This window comes from Pongo abelii, chromosome 9 (genome assembly GCF_028885655.2).
Source record: "Pongo abelii isolate AG06213 chromosome 9, NHGRI_mPonAbe1-v2.0_pri, whole genome shotgun sequence".
Classification (NCBI taxonomy): Eukaryota; Metazoa; Chordata; class Mammalia; order Primates; family Hominidae; genus Pongo; species Pongo abelii.
This window is the reverse complement of record NC_071994.2, coordinates 8464128-8485976: the sequence shown is the minus strand read 5'-3', so window position 1 is coordinate 8485976 and position 21849 is coordinate 8464128. Positions and strand designations below refer to the sequence as shown.

General features: G+C 42.2%; 1 protein-coding gene across 1 annotated transcript in view; it reads left to right on the top strand.

Annotated features, from left to right (window-relative positions):
* PACS1 (phosphofurin acidic cluster sorting protein 1) overlaps positions 1-21849 on the top strand; it is a 171125-nt gene that overhangs the window by 99798 nt on the left and 49478 nt on the right. Inside the window, exon 2 of the mRNA XM_024255124.2 lies at positions 19201-19288. Coding sequence (XP_024110892.1) covers positions 19201-19288 — 88 coding nt within the window. The remainder of the gene's footprint in view (positions 1-19200; positions 19289-21849) is intronic.

Below are 21849 nucleotides of genomic sequence, written 5' to 3'. Positions count from 1 at the left end.
TCTCAAAAAAAAAAAGGCAAAAGATTTGAATAGAGATTTTACCAAAGAAGATATGCCAGATAAACACTTGAAAGGATGCTCAAAATCATTAGTCGCTTGAGAAAGGCAAATTAGTCTCGAAGGAAATCCAAATTAAAACCACATTAAATAAAATAACAAGAAAAAAATCAAAAAACCATAATAAGATAACACCTACTGAAATGACCTTAATCAGAAAGGCAGACAATAATAAATGGTGGTGAGGATATAGAGAAACAAGAACCCTCATACATTGCTGGTAGGAATGTAAAATGGCATAGCCACTTTGGAAAATACTTTGACAGTTTCATAAGAAGTTAAACATAAATTTACCATATGACCGTGCAATTCCAGTGGTAAGTATACACCCAGGAGAAATGAAAGCTGGGTCCAAAGCGTTCAAAGACTTGTGTGTTCATAACATCATTATTCATTAAAACTAAAAAGTGGAAACCACTCAAGTGTCCACCAACTTGTAAATGGATAAATAAATATTATTCACCAATAAAATGAATAAAATACTGATGCATGCTACAAATGGGTCAGTCTCAAAACACGCTAAAGGAAAGAAGCCACACATATTGTATTGTCCCTTCTGTATGAAGTGTCCAGAAAAGACAGACCTGTAGAGATGGAGACGTGATTGGCTTCCTGGGAGGGAATGGAAATAGGGATTAACTGTAAATGGGCACGAGGGGTCATATTTTGATGATGAAAATATCCTAGTACTGTATTGGGGTGATGGTTGCACCATCTAACAAATTTATTGAAGATCATTGAATTGTACGTTTAAAATAGGTGAATTTTGGCCAGGGGCAGTGGCTCACACCTGTGATCCCATCACTTTGGGAGGCCAAGGTGGGTGGATCACCTGAGGTCAGGAGTTCAAGACCAGCCTCACCAACATGGTGAAATCCTGTCTCTACTAAAACTACAAAAATGAGCTGGGCATGGTGGCAGACGCCTGTAATTCCAGCTACTCGGGAGGCTGAGGCGGGGTAATTGCTTGAACCCAGGAGGCAGAGGTTGCAGTGAGCCAAGATTGCACCATTGCATTGGTGCAACTGGTCTGCCTGGGCGACAGAGCAAAACTCTGTCTGAAAAAAAAAAAGAAAAAAAATTGGTGAATTTTATAATATGTAAATTAAACCAATACAGTTTTGTTTTGTTTTGTTTTGTTTTGTTTTAAGTCGTCAGTCTGCGTGCTTCTGTCTTTTTCTCAGGCAGCTTTTAAGTCTTCTTTGTCTTTGGTATTCTACAGATTCACAGTAATATGTTTGATTGTGGATTCATTTTTCTTTACCCTCCCTTTGAATTTGTTGGGCTTTCTAAAATGTGAGAGTGAGTGGCTTTGGTAAATTCTGGAAATTTTTTTGCCATTGGCCCTTTGAATAATTCCCCTCACCCATTCTGTCTATTTCCTTGGAGATTCGTTGCATCTAGATTAGATTTCAGCTCTAACTTCTGTGTTTTCTAGGTCTAACTTTTCTTTTACACTTTCACTGTCACTTTGCTACATTTTGTGTAAGTTCTGAGCTATCTTCCACTGCAAACTCCATCAGTCCCAGTGGCCTTTAGGGGACATGGAGTGTGCTTATGGCTTCCCATACATAGGTCGCAGGCTTTACTTCTGGAGCCAGGGTGGTGTCACCTTCTCCAGGACCAAGTGGATTTCCAGAAACCATGTTGGGGAGGGGTGTGAATGGCAATCACATGTACTGATCATTCAACCCGGAAACCTGAGCGTCGCCTCTGATTTTTCCTTCTCTACTCTTGGCATCCTGTAGGTTGAAATATCACAGGGTTGATTCCACTTTCTAAATGTTTCTCGGATTGAGTGTTTTTCCTTTTGATCTCAGTGACCACATTCCAGGTTCAGGAATTCATCATTTCTCACCTGGACATTTACAGTAACTTCCTAACTCTTCTTGTCTTTATGCTCACCACTTCCAATCTACTCCACACTCTTTGACCAAAGTGGACTTTCCAAAATAGAGACATTATTTCCTTCATTTTTAAAAATTTCAACTTTTATTTTAGATATAGTGGATACATGTGCAGATTTGTTGCATGGGAACATTGTGTGATGCAGAGGTTTGTAGTACAAATCCCGTCACCCAGGTAGTTATCATAGTACCCAATAGGTAGTGTTTTAAACAAACCACCCCACCTAGCTCCATCTCTAGTAGTCTGCAATGTCTGTTGTTCCCATATTTATGTACATTTGTGCTCAGTATTTAGCGCTCACTTATGTGAGAACATGCATTTTAGTTAAAGAGAGTATAACTGCATTTTAATGTTACTCCCCTGTCTAAAATCCTTTAATTTCTATGTCCAGCATAAGATCCAGATTTTTTTTTTTTTTTTTTTTGAGATGGAGTTTCACTCTTGTTGCCCAAGCTGGAGTGCAGTGGCGTGATCTCAGCTCACTGCAACGTCTGCCTCCTAAGTTCAAAGGATTCTCCTGCCCTCAGCCTCCCGAATAGCTAGGATTACAGGCATGCGCTACCATGCCTGGCTAATTTTTGTATTTTTTGTAAAGATGGGGTTTCACCATGTTGGCCAGGCTGGTCTCGGACTCCTGATATCAGTGATCCACCTGCCTCCGCCTCCCAAAATGCTGGGATTACAGGCGTGAACCACCATGCCCGGCCCATATACACTCTTAATTTCCAACCTACTTACCTGCTTTCTTAAAGAACCAGTTCTGTGGCTTTGAACATGATGTTCTTTCTGACTGGAGTGGTCTTCTCCCTCCCTGCCAGGTGAGCTCCGACTCATCCTTATTTTCTGTGAAGCCTCCTCTTACTCCCCAGGAAAGACGTCAGACACTCCTTTGCATTCCATAGTAACTTGCATATGTCTCAAGTAAAGCACTTATAAGTGATGCTGTTGTTTGCATGCCATTCTCACTAGACTGAGGATGCTCTGAGGTCAGGGTTCGTTCTTGATTTACTTAGCTCCATCCCTGTTCCTTCATTGGTCTTTTTCAACAGTGGCTGTCTATCCCAGGGCTACTGGTAGTTCTTTTTCAAGTCTGTTTTGGGCAATGCAAGGATAGCAAAAAGGAATAGGAAGATTTCTTGGAAAGGGGAAAGGATCTCCAGGTTTAAAAATACTTTCAGAAATGTTCTGAGAGGAGAAATTTGTGTTAATTTTTGTGAGAGCATATTACTAAACAGCAGCCTCCTCTCCCCAAATTGAAAGTAGTGCATCCACCGCCTCCCGGGTTCAAGTGATTCTCCTGCCTCAGCCTCCCAAGTAGCTGGGACTACAGGTATGTGCCACCATGCCTGGCTAATTTTGTATTTTTAGTAGAGACGGGGTTTCTCCATGTCGGTCAAGCTGGTCTCGAACTCCTGACCTCAGGTGATCCACCCGCCTTGGCCTCCCAAAGTGCTGGGATTACAGGTGTGAGCCACCGCACCCGGCCAAAGTAGATAATTTCTGTATTTCAGCTAGACTTTTCAGTTGTTCTTGGCAGGTGTGCTGATTTGCTGCACCTACTCTATCCTTCTATTAAAAGTCCACCTTCTCTTCCTGTAAGGTTTTTTTTGTTTTGTTTTCTTTTTGAGACTGGTCTTGCTCTGTCTTTCAGGCCGAACTGTAATGGTGCGATCATAGCTCACTGTAGCCTCGACCTCCTGGGTTCAAGCAATCCTCCCATCTCAGCCATGCAAGTAGCTGGGCCCATAGTTCTCACACCACCATGCCCAGCTAATTTTTAAATTTTTTTGTAGACACGGGGTCTCACGTTGCTGTCCAGGCTGCAGTAAGCATTTTAAGAGTGGGAACTTTGCGTATTTTGTATCAACATTTAGCACATTTGTATTTGTAGCATAATAGTATTTGTATTCAACAATTAGCACAATAGTCCATAGTGGATGCTTTAGAAAAATGTAGTGAATTAATGCATCCAGGTATCTAGGTTCCATTTTTAATATTTAGATCTGCTTCATCTTTTCCAGAAAATTGAACCAATATAATCTCTAGTTGTTATATTAAATATCAAGTGTTTTACTAAGTATTGAGTAGATATATAGGAATATTTAGTATATATATGATGTAAAGAATCACATTACAACAAACACCCAATAACCTACCACCCAATTTAAGAAAATTAATTTAATTATCAGGAGTTCCTTGTATGACCTTTTTTCTCATTCCTTTCACTTCTTCTTAGAAGTAACTGCTATCCTAAATTCTGTTTTTATCATTCCCTTGAGTGTTTGCCTTCTTGAAGAGTATATTGTTAGTGTTGCGTGTTTTGAGCTTCAGGTATATGGAACCGTACTGGATGTGTTCTATTTTCTTATTGTTGTGTATAGCAGTAATTCTTTCCTTTTCACTGCTATGTAGTATTCCATTGTATTACTATATGTCTATGCGTGTGTAATAGACATTTGCAGTGTTAAGCAGTTTTTTTATTTTTTGCTTTTTCCAAAGAGCAGTGCTAAAAAATTCTTGTTCCTGTTTTATGGTGGATTATATCTATCAACATTTACTGTATTAAAATTGAAATAGAAATGTTTTAAATGTTTACTTAGTAACTCATTTAGAATAACAATTAAAAATAATAAAATAAAAATAAAAATTGGTGTTTTTATGAAAAAGAACTGCTTCAAAACAAAAAAATAGTGAGAAGTGTGGCATTATTTTGTATTTTTTCAGATCTCTTTACTGTGTGGCTTAATAGAAAATAGCTAAGTTCTCACATCTCTTTCTGCATTCAATCTGTTACAGTACCAACAATAGTCAGAAACCTCACTGTATACTTGAGAGAGAATGAGGTTGAAATAGGAAATAAAATATATAATTATTTTGAAAATAGCTTTGACCTTGCACATCTTCTGAAAGGGTCTCAGGAACTCCCACGAGTCCCAGATCACACTATCTCACTTAAAGAACCACTGCCCCAGAGTGTGTCCATTCTCCCCCTTTGCTGGTAAGGCCAGACCCCTCCAAAGTGAATGAATGTATTAAGTTGTCCCCCGCCACCCACCAGCAGTGTTTAATTGTTTTAATCACTCTCATCACATCGTTTGATGTTGTCAGATTTATGATTTTTGCCAGTCTGGTAAAAATGAAATACTGTCTCCCTGCGGTTTGATTTGCATTTTCTTTGCTACTAATGAACTTAACCATCTTTTTATATTTTATTGACCACTTGCTCTCTTTTTCTGTTAAGTACCTATCCAGTATTTTTCAGCTATAACTCAAGTTTCATTCTACCTTGTAAAGTAATTTAAAATGTTTCTTTTCAAAGTACCCATTCGAGGGTCAAATGGGCTGTTCCCAGTTTTATTTAAGCAGTAATTTAAACATTCAGGAAAATGTTTGAGATTAAAAATATTGTTTAGACCTCGGGTGATCGGCCCACCCCAGGCTTCCAAAGCTGGGATTACAGACGTGAGCCACCATGCCAGTCCTAGAGGTTTCCTAGATTTCTTTGGGAGCTATTAACTAGCACTTTTGCAGGGGGAAACTTGTGTAATGTTTGGGTCAATATAACATTAACATATATACCCTTTCTAATCAGAGGAAATGTATCTTGACTTAAAAGGTTTCTGTTATCTCTTTGGACCTCAGTTTCCTTCACTAAACTGGAAATAGTACTTTCAGCTCCAGTACTCTGGGTTCTAATTGATTTTGTTTAATCTTTACTTCAGTTGTATAAATGGGCTTGAAATTAACTTGAACCATAGGTACTTTAAGTGCCCTTTAACAATTAATTGTGGCCCTCTGAATTCTGTTCAGCCTGTTCCTTTTGCTCCCATTGTTTGTTTGTTTGTTTATTTTTATGTATTTATTTTGAGACAGAGTCTCCCTCTTTTGCCCAGGCTGGAGTGCAGTGGCATGATCTCGGCTCACTGCAACCTCCACCTGCCAGGTTCAAGCGATTCTCATGCCTTAGCTTCTCGAACAGCTGCGATGCACCGCCACATCTGGCTAATGTTTGTATTTTTAGTAGAGATGGGGTTTCATCATGTTGGCTGAAGTCCTGACCTCAGGTGATGCGCTCACCTCAGCCTCCCAAAGTGCTGGTATTATAGGCGTGAGCCACCAGGCCTGACCTAATGTTTGTATTTTTTTTAGTAGAGATGGGGTTTCACCATGTTGGCCAAGCTGGTCTCAAACTCCTGACCTCAGGTGATCTGCCTGCCTTAGCCTCCCAAAGTGCTGGGATTACAGGCATGAGCCACTGCACCCAGCAGATTTTTTATATTTTAATTTGATATTATCTTGGCCGAGCGCGAACGCACCACTGCACTCTAGCCTGGGCATCAGGCAGAAACTATGTCTCAAAAAAAACAAAAAGCAAGATATTATCTTAATGCTTCCACCAGCTTTTTTGGTTGATTCTCTTGAGATCCAATAATACACAGTCATATATTTACAAATGAGGATTGTATTGTCTCTTTCTTTCAGCTTTTTTTTTTTTTTTTTTTCTGAGACGGAGTCTCACTCTGTCGCCAGCCTGGAGTGCAGTGGCGTGATCTTGGCTCACTGCAACCTCCCACTCCCTGGTTCAAGCAATTCTCCTGCCTCAGCTTCCTGAGTAGCTGGGATTACAGGCATACACTGCCACACCTAGCTAATTTTTGTATTTTTAGTAGAGACAGGGTTTCACCGTGTTGGCAAAGGTGGTCTCGATTTCCTGACCTGGTGATCCGCCTACCCTCGGCCTCCCAAAGTGCTGGGATTACAGGCGTGCGCCACTGTGCCCAGCCTTATTTTTTTACTTATTTAGTTTTGAGATAGGATGTTGCTCTCTCATCCAGGCTGGATTGCAGTGGTGTAATCATAGCCCACTGCAGCCTTGACCTCCCGGGCTCAAGTGATCCTCCTACCTCAGCCTCCCTAATAGCTGGGACTACAGGCATGAGCCACCATACTTGACAGATTTTTTAATTTTTTGTAGAAATGTGGTTTCACCATGTTGCCCAGGCTGGTCTCAAACCCCTGGGCTCAAGTGATCCGCCCTCCTTGGCCTCCCAAAGTGCTGGGATTGCAGGTGTGAGCCACCATGCCCAGCCCTTTCAACCACTATCCCTTTTATTTCTAATTACTTCAGCCAGCTTTCCAGAGTTTTATGTAAGTAATAGAGATAAGCCCTTCCTTATATTGTTCTTGTCTTCAGAAGGAATGTTCTGGTCTCTCATTGTTAATCCTGATGCTAATTATGCACAAATATGTAGACGTATATATTTATGGAAAGTATATATTTTTAAAATTTATGTTAAGGAAGTATTTTTTTCTATTGCTCTTTTTTTTATTTTATTTTATTTTATTTTATTTTTTGAGATAGAGTCTTACTCCATTTCCCAGGCTGGAGTGCAGTGGCGGGATCTCAGCTCACTGCAACCTCCACCTCCCAGGGTTCAAACGATTCTCCTGCCTCAGCCTCCTGAGTAGCTGGGATTACAGGTGTCCGCCACCACACCCGGCTAATTTTTTGTATTTTCAGTAGAGATGGGATTTCACCATGTTGGCCAGGCTGGTCTTGAACTCCTGACCTCAGGTGATCCACCTACCTCGGCTGGGATTATAGGCGTAAGCCACCCCACCCAGCCCCATTGCTCTTTTAAAATTAGTAGTGTATGTTGAATTTTATCAAATGCCTTTTTTAGCATCTAATAAAATAATTATGCTTATTTTTTCTTTTGAGCTTATTAAGATGATAATGTATTAAGTTCCTAATATTTCTTGTCTTAGGAGTCTCCCTTAGATATAATATATTTTTGTTTGATTAGTTCTTGCCCAAATTGGTTTTGGCTGGAATGTGGATGGTTTTTTGTTTGTTCTTTTTTTCCCCACACACCCTGGCCAGTTTTTGTTTGTTTTTGTTCCTCCCACATACCTGCTTTGCCTCAGTCACTGAGACACATGGACTAATGGGTTGTCATGAATGAAAAACTGGAATTTAAGTGACTAGGATTCGTCAAATGCTGATGACATGTAAGGTTCTCTTCAGCAAAGTTTAAGGAAGACACTTCACCTTTTTGAGCACTTCTGATATGCCAGTCTATGCTAGGAACTTTTCAAATTTGCTAGTTCGCACAGCAATTCTATTTTATAGATGAGAAAGCTTACATTTAAGTCTCTTCTGCAACACTAAAGGAGCTACTTTGGACCTGAGACTTTTTGTATCTGGTTTTAATAAGCAAAAGTCCACACCCTACCTCTGAGGCCTGTTTCCCAATCCAGAAAATTATCATGAAGGAGATTGCAGAGAGAGATAGAAAATGTCATACATCGTGTTGCTCTGTGCAAGTAATTGGCATTCATAACCCAAAGATAAACATACCCTGAGTAACTGAAAATTTTCTTAGAATCTTATGTCCCTCTACTTCATAGAAAGCCACGTCCTGTGGCTATGGAGTAAAATATCCCTAAGGATGTTCCTTGGTTCTGTTTATTGTTTGGGCTTAAGTTTTTTCTCATTCTCTGATATTCTCCCATTTGAGTGATTTCAGGATGAAATTGCCCCATTCAAACATTTTCGGGAAGAAAATTTAATTGCTTTGCTTTTTTTTTTTTTTCCTCTTGAGACATGGTCTTGCTGTCACCCAGGCTGGAGTACAGTTGCGTGATCATAGCTCACTGCAAGCTCATCTCCCAGGTTCATGTGATCCTCTCACCTTAGCCTCCTGAGTAGCTGGAACTACAGGCACGTAGGCACGTGGGCGCGTGTGCCACCACCCTGGGCTAATTTTTTTTTAATGTTTTTATTTTTCGTAGAAACGAGGCCTCAGTTATGTGCTCAGGCTGATCTTGAACTCCTGAGCTCAAGCAATCCTCCTGCCTCAGCCCTCCAAAGTTCTGGGATTATAGGCATGGGGCGCCATACCTGGTCTAGTTGCTTTGCTTTTGAAGAATCTGCTTTAAGGTTACTGGTTTAAAAATAATGCCTTAAGCTGGGTGTGGTTGCTCACACCTGTGATCCCAACACTTCAGGAGGTTGAGGCAGGCAGATCACTTGAACTGGAGTTTGAGACCAGCCTGGGCAACATGGTGAAACCTCATCTGTACTAAAAATACAAAAATGATCTGGGTGTGGTGGTGTGTACATGTGGTCCCAGCTACTTGGGAGGCTGAGGTGGAAGAATCACATGAGCCCAGGAGATGGAGGCCACAGTGAGCTGAGATCATCCCACTGCACTCCAGCCTGGGGGACAGAGTGAGACCCTGTCTCAAAAATAAATAGATAAATAAATAAATAAATAATGCCTTAGTTCATTGTTTCACAATCAAAATTATGCTATTTCATGTGAAATAATAGGTTCAGTATCTACATATATTTGGGTGACTTCTTCAGCAGTAAGAATATACTGCTCAGAAATTTACTTGTTGGTGTTATTGTTGAAGCTTGCTGAGACTTCCACAGGTGCCTGTAAAATAGAAACAATTTTAGAAATGTTTTTACTCTCACAAAGGAAAACCTTTTTCACAATTTTTTTTCTCTTGGTTTACTCTTTATGTGAATAAATGCTGTTAAGGGAAGAGGCAGAGCTTATTCTTTCCATCTTCTGATTAAAGAACTCACACAGAGAGGAAAATGCCTTGCTCATATGACACAGCCATTTCTTGGTAGGACAAAGGAGTAATCCAGGTCACTTGTCTTCTATTCCTTGCATTTATCTGCTCTAGTCACAAAGGGACCAGTGCAGGACAGGCAAGCCCCAGAATTGGGGCTTAGCCCAGGAAGGTTCTTTGCTTTGCTCAGGAAAGAATTCAAGAGTGAGCCAGTGGTAGAAGAAACCAGCTTTATTGAGGTGGCAGTGTTACAGCGCCATGACTACTCTGCAGAGCAGGGATAGACCCCGTAGGCAGTCTCAAGCGCTGTGACTGCTCTGCAGAGCAGGGATAGACCCTGTAGGCAGCCTCAAGAGCAGCCACTCAGTGGCAGTTCTGCAGTCGTATTTATACCCACTCTTAATTACATGCAAATTAAGAGGCAGATTATTCAGAATTTTCTAGAAAAAGGGTGGTAACCTCCAGGTTGTTGCCATGGAAAGGAGTAGTGACATCTGGGTGTTGCCATGGCAATGGTAAACTGACATACACCAGTGTATGTGTCTTATGGAGTGGTGGTGTTGCCTCTTTTCTGTTACAGCCAGTCTTCAACCTGGTCCAGAGTTCTGCCTCCTACCTCACGACCATCATTTTGATTTGGGGTCTAACTATTCAGGTTTTTATTTCATCCAGATCTTTGTTTCTCCTTTCTTCCCCTTTTTTCTGTTCAAAATGTGACCACTTTGCTGTTTATTGATATCTTATTAGAAGGGTATTAGCCGGGTGGTAGTGGCACACACCTGTAATCCCAGCTACTTGGGAGGCTGAGGCAGGAGAATCGCTTCAGCCTGAGAGGCGGAGGCTGCGGTGAGCCGAGATCGCACCACTGCACTCCAGTCTGGGTGACAGAGACCCTGTCTCAAAAAAAAAAAAAAAAAAAAAAAAAAAAGAGATGAGAGGGGAATGGAATATGACCATTTCTCTCTTAGTGAGTGTCTCAAGTTTGCATGAGAGTAGGTTAGAAACAGCTGTTAAATGCAAGTTGAGGATCATTTGTAGAAATTATTCAAGGCTGTTTCTCCTTTAGCCTACAGTCACGTATAAACTAGAATTATTTAGGTTTCAAAAGATTCTTGTCACTATATTTTGTTCTTTTCTGTACCCAGTTATCAAGTAGACAGCCTTATTCTTTCAGACTTAGTCTAATGAGAGCTAAATAATTTCTTGAGAGAATTTGCTTGTGCTCAAATATGTCCTCACTGAAGCCTTAGCCCAGTTACTCAGTGATCTCCTTTTGTGTAATTCAGAACTTAATTATGCACTGTCACGTTTATTGGTTAATTGTTTGATATACTTAAATCCTGTCCTTTCAACTAGGTTATGAATTGCTCAAAAGCAGAGATTATGCCCATTTTTTTCTTTTTCAGCTCCTAGCACAGAGCTAAGTATGGAGAATACGTACAGTAAAAGGCTGATGGAGGTCTTTGTGGGAACACTCTATCAGTGGTACTCTGTCCTTCCTGCTGGTGGCAATGGGAATGTTCTCTGCAAGGGCTCACGAGGGCGTGCATGCCTACGAAGTGGAAGAGAAATGGCTTGAGGTGCAGGGAATGAGGGGACAGGCCAGGAACTCTCGGCCTAATTAGAATAGCTGTTGCCTCGCTGCTCTTATTGGACTGCTCTTATTGGAAGGAAATTGATCCCAAAGAGAGGCAAAGACAGGCTAAAACACTGAACTCATAAAAATATGAAAAGTAAGGGGTGAGAGCAGATCAAGGGACCAGGATTCAGCGTTTTGTTATTGTTTTATTAATGATGGTCTAGGATTTCCAAATGGAGTTTTAAAAGTTGAAAATAAATGACCTGTTACTAATATATTTTCAGAATGCCTGTGTAGAGAGGAAGATTATTTCTGAGCTGAGTAACCTGGGATCCTCCTTTAAAAGTCCTTTGGACTCTAATCATCTTTGTAATACTTTGTTTTACTTTGAAGGCAGACTCGACTTCTTAGAGTTCCAGCACATTGAGCCCTGCTTGTCTCATCCACCTTTTCACTGACCTTCCAAAGGTGGACTGGCAGGAGAACCCCAGCTGTCCATTGTGTTTGAAATCCCTTTAAGTAGGGACTCAGCTAGAAGTGTTCTTCTGCCTGATCCCCAGATGAAAAGGATGGGAGGGGAGTGACAGAGGAGTCTTCAGCCAGCTGCCATATCCCCATGCTGGACCATGGAACCTGACTTCCAGCCCACTGTAGCACAGAGGTAGCTAGAGAGCAGAAAGTAGAGATTTGGCTCTCCTAGGGATCTTGGAGAGAACTTTGTTATTTCAGCTTTTGAGATATCTTCTCTTCCTTCATAAGGATGAGACCCAGGGTTTCCTGATAGGGCACTGCCCTTTAAAATGGACTTTGGGAATAATTTGGCCAACTGGTTCTTTTTGAAAGTATTAATGTTTGGGGGGTTGTAACTAAAGTCCTAACACCTTGGGAATCTGTTCCTGGTGAACAGTACTTAAAGATAGGTTCACCTGCATACATAACAGAAAAACCACAAAGAAGAGGTTTCTTTCTTTCTCACGTAAAAATGAAAAAATCAGCTGGGAGCAGTGGCTCACACCTGTGATTTCAGCACTTTGGGAGGCCGAGGCAGGAGGATTACTTGAGCCCAGGAGTTAAAGACCAGCCTGGGCAACGTAATGAGACCCCATCGCTGCAAAAAAAAATTTTTTTTTCTAATTAGCTGGGTGTGGTGGAATGCACCTGTAGTCTCAGCTACTTAGGAGGTTGAGATGGGAGGATTGCTTGAGTCCCAGAAGTTCAAGATTGCAGTGAGCTTTGATCATGCCATTGCATTGCAGTCTGGGTGACAGAGCAAGACCCTGTCTCTTAAAAAAAAAAAAAAGCCACATCTTGCGTATGGTTTACAGAGGCCTGCATGTGCAGCCCCACATAGGCTCCCTGGCCTTGCTGTTTCACAGGCAGACCAAGCATGCAGCCAGCTTAAGCCCTATGTACTTCTTCCCCTCAACCTAGAACTTCTCAAGGAGGCCCACCCTGGCCACCTAACTCAGAATTACAGCCCTCCCCACCCTCCTCTGCCTCATGCTCGCGATAACTAGCTCTATATTCACACAGTCTGACCTACTACATAATTTACCTAATTATTATGTTTATTGCTTATTGACTGTGTCCTTTCACAAGAATGTGAACTCAAGGACGGGACATTTTGTCTGCTTTGTTTACTGATGTATCACAAGTGACCAGAACAGCATGTGCCTCATTATAAGGCTGATAGATGAGTGACAGAGTAACGTGACAGAGCTGCAGTTCAAACCAGAGTGTATCTGACTCTACAGCCTTCATTCAGGCCTTTTTTTTTTAAATCAATGTGCAGATTGCATACAGTGGAGTGCATGGGTTTTGGATATAAGCCCTGTGGGTTTCTGCTGGTGTGTAGGCCCGTAACATTGCCGTTGTTAGCCAGAGGGCTCCCTCATATCCCTTCCAATCAGTGCCTCCACCTGCTTCAGTCACTGTACTGGCATCACCACATGTTGGTCTTACCTGTTCTTGAACTTCACGTGGATGGTAAGACAGTACGTAGTCTTTTGGGTCTGGCTTTTCTGGCTCAGTGTAGTGGTTTTGAATCATCCATGTTGTCACATGTATCATAGCTTGGTCTTTTTTCTATACTACATTTTGTTTGTTCATTCTTCTGTTGGTGGGTGTGTTGTTTCCAGTATAGGACCATTGTTAGTGGAGCTGCTTTGAACCTTATTTTTTAATTTTTTATTTAATTTTAAAATTGACCAATTGTACATATTCATGGGGTATGTAGAGATGTTTTGATACATAAAATGTATGATGAACACAACAGGGAGATTAGCATACCCATCATCTCAAATGCTGATCATTTCTTTGTGTTGAGAACATTGACTCTCCTCCTGCTAGCTATGTGTAATTAATATTATTATTAACTGTAGTCATCTTTCTGAACACTACAGCTTATTCCTCCTATCTAGCTGTAATTTTGTACCCTTTAAGAAATCTCTCAATTTCCCTCCCTTTCCCCTGCTATTCCCAGCCTCTGGTATCATCTGTTCTACTTTTTACTTCTATGAGATTAACTTTTTTAGCTTCCATGTGTGAGTGAGAACATGCAGTGTTTTACTTTCTATTCCCAGCTTATTTCACTTAACATAATATTCTCAGTTCCATCCATGTTGCTGCAAATGACAGGATCTCACGCTTTTTTATGGCTGAATAGTACTCCATGGTATGTGCACAACACATTTTCTTTATCTATTCATCTGTTGTCAGACCCCTAGGTTGATTCCGTCTCTTGGCTATTGTGAACGGTGCTCGGTAAACATGGGGGTCTGCATTGTCTCCCTGATACAATAATTTCCTTTCCTTTGAACTGATTGCCAGTAGTGGGATTGCTGGATCATGTGGTAGTTTTATTCGTAGTTTTTTGAAGGAACCTCCGTGCTGTTCTCCATAGTGGCTGCACTAGTTCACATTCACTAGTTACAACAGTGTAGAAGAGTTTGCTTTTCTCTGCATCCTCTCCAGCATTTGTTATTTTTTGTCCTTTTGATAGTAGCCAGCCCAACTGGGAAATATCATACCTCATTGTGGTTTCGATTTGCGTTTCCCTGATGATTAGGGATGTTGAATTTTTTTTATATGTTCGTTGGCTATTTGTATGTTTTCCTTTGAGAAATGTCTGTTCAGATCATTTGGCGATTTTTTTTAACCGGATTTTTTTTTTTTTTTTTTTTTGCTGTTGAGATATTTCAGTTATTTGTATATTCTGGATATTAATCCCCCATTAGATGAGTAGTTTGCAAATATTTTATCTTATTCTTTTCACTCTGTAGATTGTTTCCTTTGCTGTGCAAAAGCTTTGAATGTTCTTGTACCTGTCTTGTTGTGGTGTGCCTTCCTTTCTCTTGGGTTCCCTTGGGAGCTTGGTATAGGAGTAGACACACACACACACACACACACACACACACACACGTAAAATCTAATCAACTACCAAATGGTTTTCTCGAGTAACTGTACCATTTTCCACTGTCCCCAGCCATAATTGTAAGTTCTGGTTACCCTACATCTTCACCAGCACTTGGAATTATCAGCCTTTATAATTTTGCTGTAAAATTATTTTCTGCTGTAGAAAAACCAATTAAAGCAGGAGTGTCATCAGGGAAAGACTCTTCCTTTCAGGCCTTGTATCCTACATTTTCACTGCATGAGAAGCGCCCACCAGTGAAACATAGGGTAGCAAGAAACCTGGGGTAGGCAGCTAACTAACTCAGCTTCCTAATCACTGAGACTACTTCGTTACAACATCTTGCCAGACACAGTCAGCGTGAGTCATCCTCACAACTATATCTAGGAGTCTTTCCATCAAATGTGTGCGAATGCAGGTTTATAGAGAAATTTATCTTATTTCCTTAGTGTTCTCTGTTATATTAAGATATATGTTAAAAATGTTCACTTATAATTAAAATAATTTCTTCTAATTTGCTAATAAAATGCTTTATACCAACTTAAATTGGTCTCTGGACTGTGATAGGCCTAAGTGTGCGTCATGTCTTGACTACTTCCTGTGTGACCTGGGGACATTTTCTTAACTCTTCCAGCATCTGTATCTGTAAAATAGGTATAATACCCACCTCTTAGCATTACTGTGGAACTTAAAAGAGATAATGAAATGCATGTCAAGCAACTAGTACCTGATAGATGCTGAATGAAGGATAGACATTTTCTTGTACTTTGAAGAATTAGAGTACATTTGAGTCCCCAAGTCCCCTTGAGTCATGCCATTGAAAACAAAAAAATCCTGTTGAACTGATTGCCACAGGTTTCAAAATCAGTGTGTTGTGTGGCATTTCTATGAAAACATGGAACATATCCAGTCTTGCTGTTGCTTTACCTAAGGTACTAAATCTTTCTTGGCCATCTTGTTAACATGAGGTGCTGTGGCATAAAGGTCTGTCTTGTCTATTTATTCAACAAATATTTATTGGTCTGTGATGTTTTTTCCTCCTAACATAATTCTGCCATATTATCCTACGATGTTTTATATGTTATGTAAGAGCCTTCTGGGGCATAATAGAGCAGCGGCACAGAGCGTAACGTGATTGTTTGCCTTTCCCACTGGACTATGTAGCCCACATCTTTCTACAACTCCAACAACTGGTTCAGTACCAGGCGCAGAGCGAATGTTCTCCAAATGTGGGCAGTGTTGATGAGTGAAGAATCTTAAGCAGAGAAGAAACGCATGTCCCTGACTGACTCCTGTGAGACTTTTATCTTGCAGTGAGTTTATTCAGCAGCCACAAATCAATTTGAAGGTGGAAAATGTTTGCTTTGAAAACAAGGAGAAACCTAACCCATCAGAAGCGTTCATGATTAGCAGTCGTCTGCAAAAGTTGATCGTACACATTGAGTTATCCTCGTCATACCCAACCAAAACAGAGCCGAGAAACTAGGGGAAAGGCACTCAGGGCATTGCTCCAGAAATGGAATTCTCTGCAAACCTGGCTGCTGAAACTGCCTGCTATAACCTGAAACCCATTTTATCTGATGTCTACTGTGACGACGTGCTGCAGCTCTAAGACTAGTTTTGCCCTCCACTCTCGTTCACCTATCAGAGCTTGCCAATTTCCCAAAACTTTACTTGGGCCGATGAACTTTCGTGAAGAGCAATAGTAACATTTCTCTTTTTTATAAAACATCTAAGCTTCTCTTTCTTCTTTGGACATAGCAAAGACTACCTGATCTACAGGTGTGCCCCCAATTGCAGCAGTTTTTTTTCTTCTCAAATAAAACATTTGAATTTCACATTTGTTTCTATTTTATTTGATTTTGGCAAGCCTCAGATGAGGACGAACGTTGGGCATATTCAGTCTTTTCCATTTGCTCATCCCAGTCATGTCCCATTTCGTTTTGAGCCATCATTTTGTGCCTTGTGGGCAGTCATTGAAGGGGGGATTTTGGAGGAGAGAGCATGAACCCAGTAGGCTCCAGAGCAACAGATGTCAGGAGAGTGTTTTAGGACATCAGAGTTGAGGGTGCCCAGGTCACAGGCTGAGGAGGCAGTGACGTGATGGGGAAGGGCCAGGCCCTGGGATGAGGAGTGGTTCACTTCCTACTGCTTCTGTGACGAGTGGCCACAAACTTAGTGACTTCACACAACACACGTTTATTATCTTGCAGTTCTGTAGGTCAGGAGTCCAAAATAGGTTTCACTGGGCAGCATGGAAGGTGTGGACAGGGCGGTGCTCCTTCTGGAGGCTGCAAGGAAGGACTGTTTTCTTGCCTTTTCCTGCTTCTTGAGGCTGCATATTCCTCGGCTCCTGACCCCTCCCTCCATCTTCAAGGCCATCAGCCACATCTCCAGTCTCTGCTTCCTCCTCTGACTCTGCCCTTCCTGGCCCCCTCTTTTAAAGGCTCTTGTGATCATATTGGGCCCACCCAGATAATCCAGGATAATCTCCCCATCTCAGGAGCCTTAACTTAATCACATCTGCACAGTCCCTTTTGCCATGGGACTTTGCCAAGGTACCATATTCACAGGTTTTGGGGATTAGGAGATGACATCTGGGTGGTGGGGATTGGGTATTCGGTCCACCACAAGGAGATTAGAGTTAAAATCCAGCTCTGTCATTTACTGGCTATAAGTGAATTTGGGCAGGTCACTACTCCACTTGAAATGTTTTCTGTTGCATGCGTAGAACAGTGAGCCCCCAACACATCCACACAGTCCTGTTTTTGAGGTCCAGGTGAAATGATATAGATGAAGAGACCTGATAAGCTTTCATACATTGTATATGATTTTGATTCTAGCTTAAAGCAAAGAAAGAGATCTATTTGTTTTTCTTTGTGTTAGTCAGCAGGTCTTTGAAAGTACTTGGGTGACTGGGCGTGGTGGCTCACGCCTGTAATCCTAGCACTTTGCAAAGCTGAGGCAGACAGATCACCTGAGGTCAGGAGTTCGAGACCAGCCTGGCCAACATGGTGAAACCGGTCTCTACTAAAAATACAAAAATTAGCCGGGCATGATGGCGGGCGCCTGTAATCCCAGCTACCCAGGAGGCTGAGGGAGCAGAATTGCTGGAACCCGGGAAGTGGAGGCTTCAGTGAGCCAAGATCATGCCACTGCACTCCAGCCTGGGCGACAGAGCAAGACTGTGTCTCAAAAAAAAAAAAAAAAGAAAGAAAGTACTTGGGTGAGGTTAATTCAAAACCAGAATTTAGTTCTATTGACCTGGATTTGTGCGCCTTTAAAAAAAAAAATGAATTATATTAATTTCTTCACATACTTTTGTTAATCTAGAAGCCACTTTAGGAAACTTAATATTTGCTGAGCAACAAATATTTGCTGAGCAACTATACTGTGCCCAGCATTTGGGCAGATGCTGGGGGAAAAGCGATGGAGAGGCAAGCCTGCTGCCTGCTCGCCGGAAGTTACACTCCAGTGGCAGGATAGGAATTGTGCTGGGGACACATCACAGACTTTGCAAGGCATTGGGGGAAGTTCTTCTGGCAAAAATGCATAACCCAAGGCTGAGGAGGCGTTAGGTGGCAGGGTGGTGCCAACAGAAGGAACAGCAGCCTCCAAAGGCCCTGAGGCGAGAGAGGGTGGCACTGCCATGGAGCCAAAGGAAAGTTAGTGTGGCTGGAGCTGAGGGAGGGCTGTGGAGACGCAAGACAGGGACCTGAACAGGGCCTAGAGGGCCTCAGCACGGAGGAAAAAAGAGGCATGAAATCCAGCCAGATTCTCTGGACTTGTCATGACTCAGGTCAGCAACATCCCTCATGTGTCCCGTTCCCCAGAACCTCTTCCGAGAGAAGAATATTTAAAGACTTTGACCACCCGGGCAGCCACAGAAAGGCAACGTCCGGAGTCTCCCTCCCACTCCTGCTGGAAGTCCAGGGTGGCCCTGCTGTGGTAAGGCCAGGGTCAAGTCAGAGCAGAGTTACTGAGACTCCACAGTGAGGGACAATCCTGTTACTTTTGAGTTGCAGGGAATTTCTTGATTTGGGGCACTGAAGATTTTCTGCGTATTTGGAGCAAAATGCAGCTGAAATAGAATTTGTGGCCATTTAACCACTTCCTGCCAAATGATGTATGTTTTGTTTGTGTGGATTATCTCCTCTTGCTAAAGATTTACATCTGTGCATCTGTCAGGTGTGATCAGGTGGAAAGTAGAAGAGGGACTGTGTGATTCTCCTCCCTTGGTCTCCTCTTCCCCCTCAGAAATGGCTCCGACATACTAAGCATGGAAAATGTTTTGCCTTCGGCTTGAGATAAATGACATCCATGGAAGTTCACGCAATAATGTACCTTTTGACACTTAACTTTAGAAGCTGGGCATGGTGGCATGTGCCTGTGGTCCCAGCTTCTCAGGAGGCCAAGACGGGGAGGATCCTTGGGCCCAGGGGTCTGGTCTGGGCAACATAGTGAGACCCATCTCTTAAAAGTATAAACATTAAGTAAGAGGGGATGCTCTTCTACTGAGAGAGGGGACCCCTGGGACTGAGGACAGCGTTCTCACATTCTTGCTTCAGGTAAGGCAGATTGCCTAACCAATTGTTCATCACTTTTCTCGTAAGTTCCTCACATATGACAGCATCTTCCTTCTCTGTTTTTCTAGGCTATTCAGCTTGACCCTGAAGAAACTCGTCATGCTAAAAGAAATGGACAAAGATCTTAACTCAGTGGTCATCGCTGTGAAGCTGCAGGTGAGTGGGGCAGGACTGTTTGTTCGGGGCCCAGGGAAGCTGGATAACCATTTGCCCACTGCTGGGGCTTCAGAAACACCACTGGGACCACCTCTGTCTTCCTCCTCTCAGCACAGCAAGGTGCACAGTGGAAAGATAACAGAGCTCAAGGGACCTTCTGAGCCCAGCTCTGCCTCTTGGTTAAGGCACTCAGTTTCTTCAAACCTTTCTTTGTCTGAAGAACAGAAATGGTTTTTCCTACACATACTGTGAGGATCAAGTGATATAGATCCTAAAGTGTTTATTGTAAACTACTCAGAAATTACTAGGCTGGCTAGCTTTGGTTTCACTCTTAGTCCCAGGATTGCTAGATCCAGGTAGATGCACAGGTGTGGGAAGCACTTTGGAGGTTTTATTTTCTTTTGAGACGGAGTCTCGCTCTGTCGCCCGGACTGGAGTGCAGTGGCGCGATCTCGGCTCACTGCAGGCTCCGCCTCCTGGGTTCACGCCATTCTCCTGCCTCAGCCTCCTGAGTAGCTGGGACTACAGGGGCCCGCCACCACGCCCGGCTAATTTTTTGTATTTTTAGTAGAGACAGGGTTTCACCGTGTTAGGCAGGATGGTCTCGATCTCATGACCTCGTGATCCGCTTGCCTCAGCCTCCCAAAGTGCTGGGATTACAGGCGTGAGCCACCGCGCCCGGCTTGCACCTTGGAGGTTTTCTATAGGGTGGAAGAAACTTACAGATTGTTATTTCAGACTTGGCAATTTAAAGTTTACTGGGATATTTTATCTCTATATAAATCCCACGTATAACTCCTTACATTTGGTATTTTCAAGGGACCCAAAATATTTCACAAACATTTGTATTCTTAAGTATTCCTGAATTTAAGGAAAGGAGAAGGGAAAAGCTGAATTATAGAAGGGCTCAGGAATTTACCTGTTGCCAGCTAATTACCAAGTGGCAGAACTGGGACCAGAAACTAAAGAGTGGGTAATTTGTGTGCTCATTAAATCCCATTACCAGACCTCCCTTAACTGATTAATCCTTTCTGCTTATGACTCCCTGGAGTAGAGTGAGATTCTGCAGTGCCTCTGGAGTCACTAAATAATGACTGGAGTCTTCAGCTTAAGGACGGTGTATTTACTGAAGTCTTACTCATTGAAAAATAGCAAACTGTATGATAACTCCCTACTAACCAGAATATTTTATTAGCTAGTTCATTGTACTATATCACCTTCATTAAAATCCACTTCTATATCACTGTCAGTATGTGAATCATATATTGAGGTGCCTGGGCCTCTTTCTGGGATAAAGACATTAGTCTCAAATACATAATTTAGTCCTCAAAACTTAAAATGTTTGGCCGGGCACTGTGGCTCACACCTGTAATCCCAGCACTTTGGGAGGCTGAGGCGGTGGATCACTCAAGGTCAGGAGTTCAAGACCAGCCTGGCCAGCATGGTGAAATTAGCCAGGCGTGCCTGTAGTCCCAGCTACTCAGGAGGCTGAGGCAGGAGGATTGCTTGAGCCTGGGAGGGAGAGGTTGCAGTGAGCTGAGATTGTGCAATTGCAGTCCAGCCTGGGTGACAGAGTGAGACTCCATCTCAAAACAACAACAAAAACTTAAAATGTTTTAATTACTCATGAATTCCTGTGTGTCCCACCTTATATTCTAATTCTCTGTTCATTTTATGCATAATTCCTTCCAAATCTATGAAATGTTCCCAAACACTGTGTTGGGAAAGCAAGTGTGGGACAGCGATGTGAACTATTAGTGTCTTGTCCTCCTCTCCCAATTTTGGTCCCCATTTCTAGGTCACAGGCAGTGTTCCCATTTTCAGGAATTGCTTCCTTTGCTAAAGAATGTTGCTGTCCTGTGGTTTTGAAAGTTCCCGTTGGGGTGGTTTTGAAAGTTCCCCACTGTGTTTGCCATCCCTGCAGCTAAATGCTTTTGCCAAAGAAACAATTTATTTCCTGATTAAATATTTAACATTCTATAATTCTAAATTATACCAAAACTACAAATATTTTGAATTTTTAAATTGTTCTACTTCCAAGCAGCTGAAAGTAATTACAGATGTCACCACATTCATTTATTCAGTCACTTATTTATGCATTCATATAATAAATACTTATTGAGCATCTATTATGTGCCAAACATTGTTGTAGGCACAGGGGATACAGCAGTGATCAAAACAGACAAAAATCCCTGCCTTTAAGAAGCGTTGAGCAGTAATTCCCCAAAGGAGATCTGCAGACCCTGAGGTCTCTAAGACACTTTCAGGGGGTACAGGAGGCCACAACTATTTTCATGATAATACTGTGGCATTATTTGCCTTTTTCAGCATGTTGACTTTTGCACTGAAAGTACAAGAGCAACAGTGGATAAAGCTGCTGGTGCCTCAGCACACATGCCCCCAGTGTCCCAGAGGTCATTGTGTTGTTTACCATCTCATGAGTGAAATAAGAAGATAAAAGGGCTGGGCACAGTGGCCCACCCCTGTAGTCCCAGCTACTTGAGAGGCTGGGGCAGGAGGGTCACTTGAGCCTAGGAGCTGGCTGGAATGAGCTGTTTGTG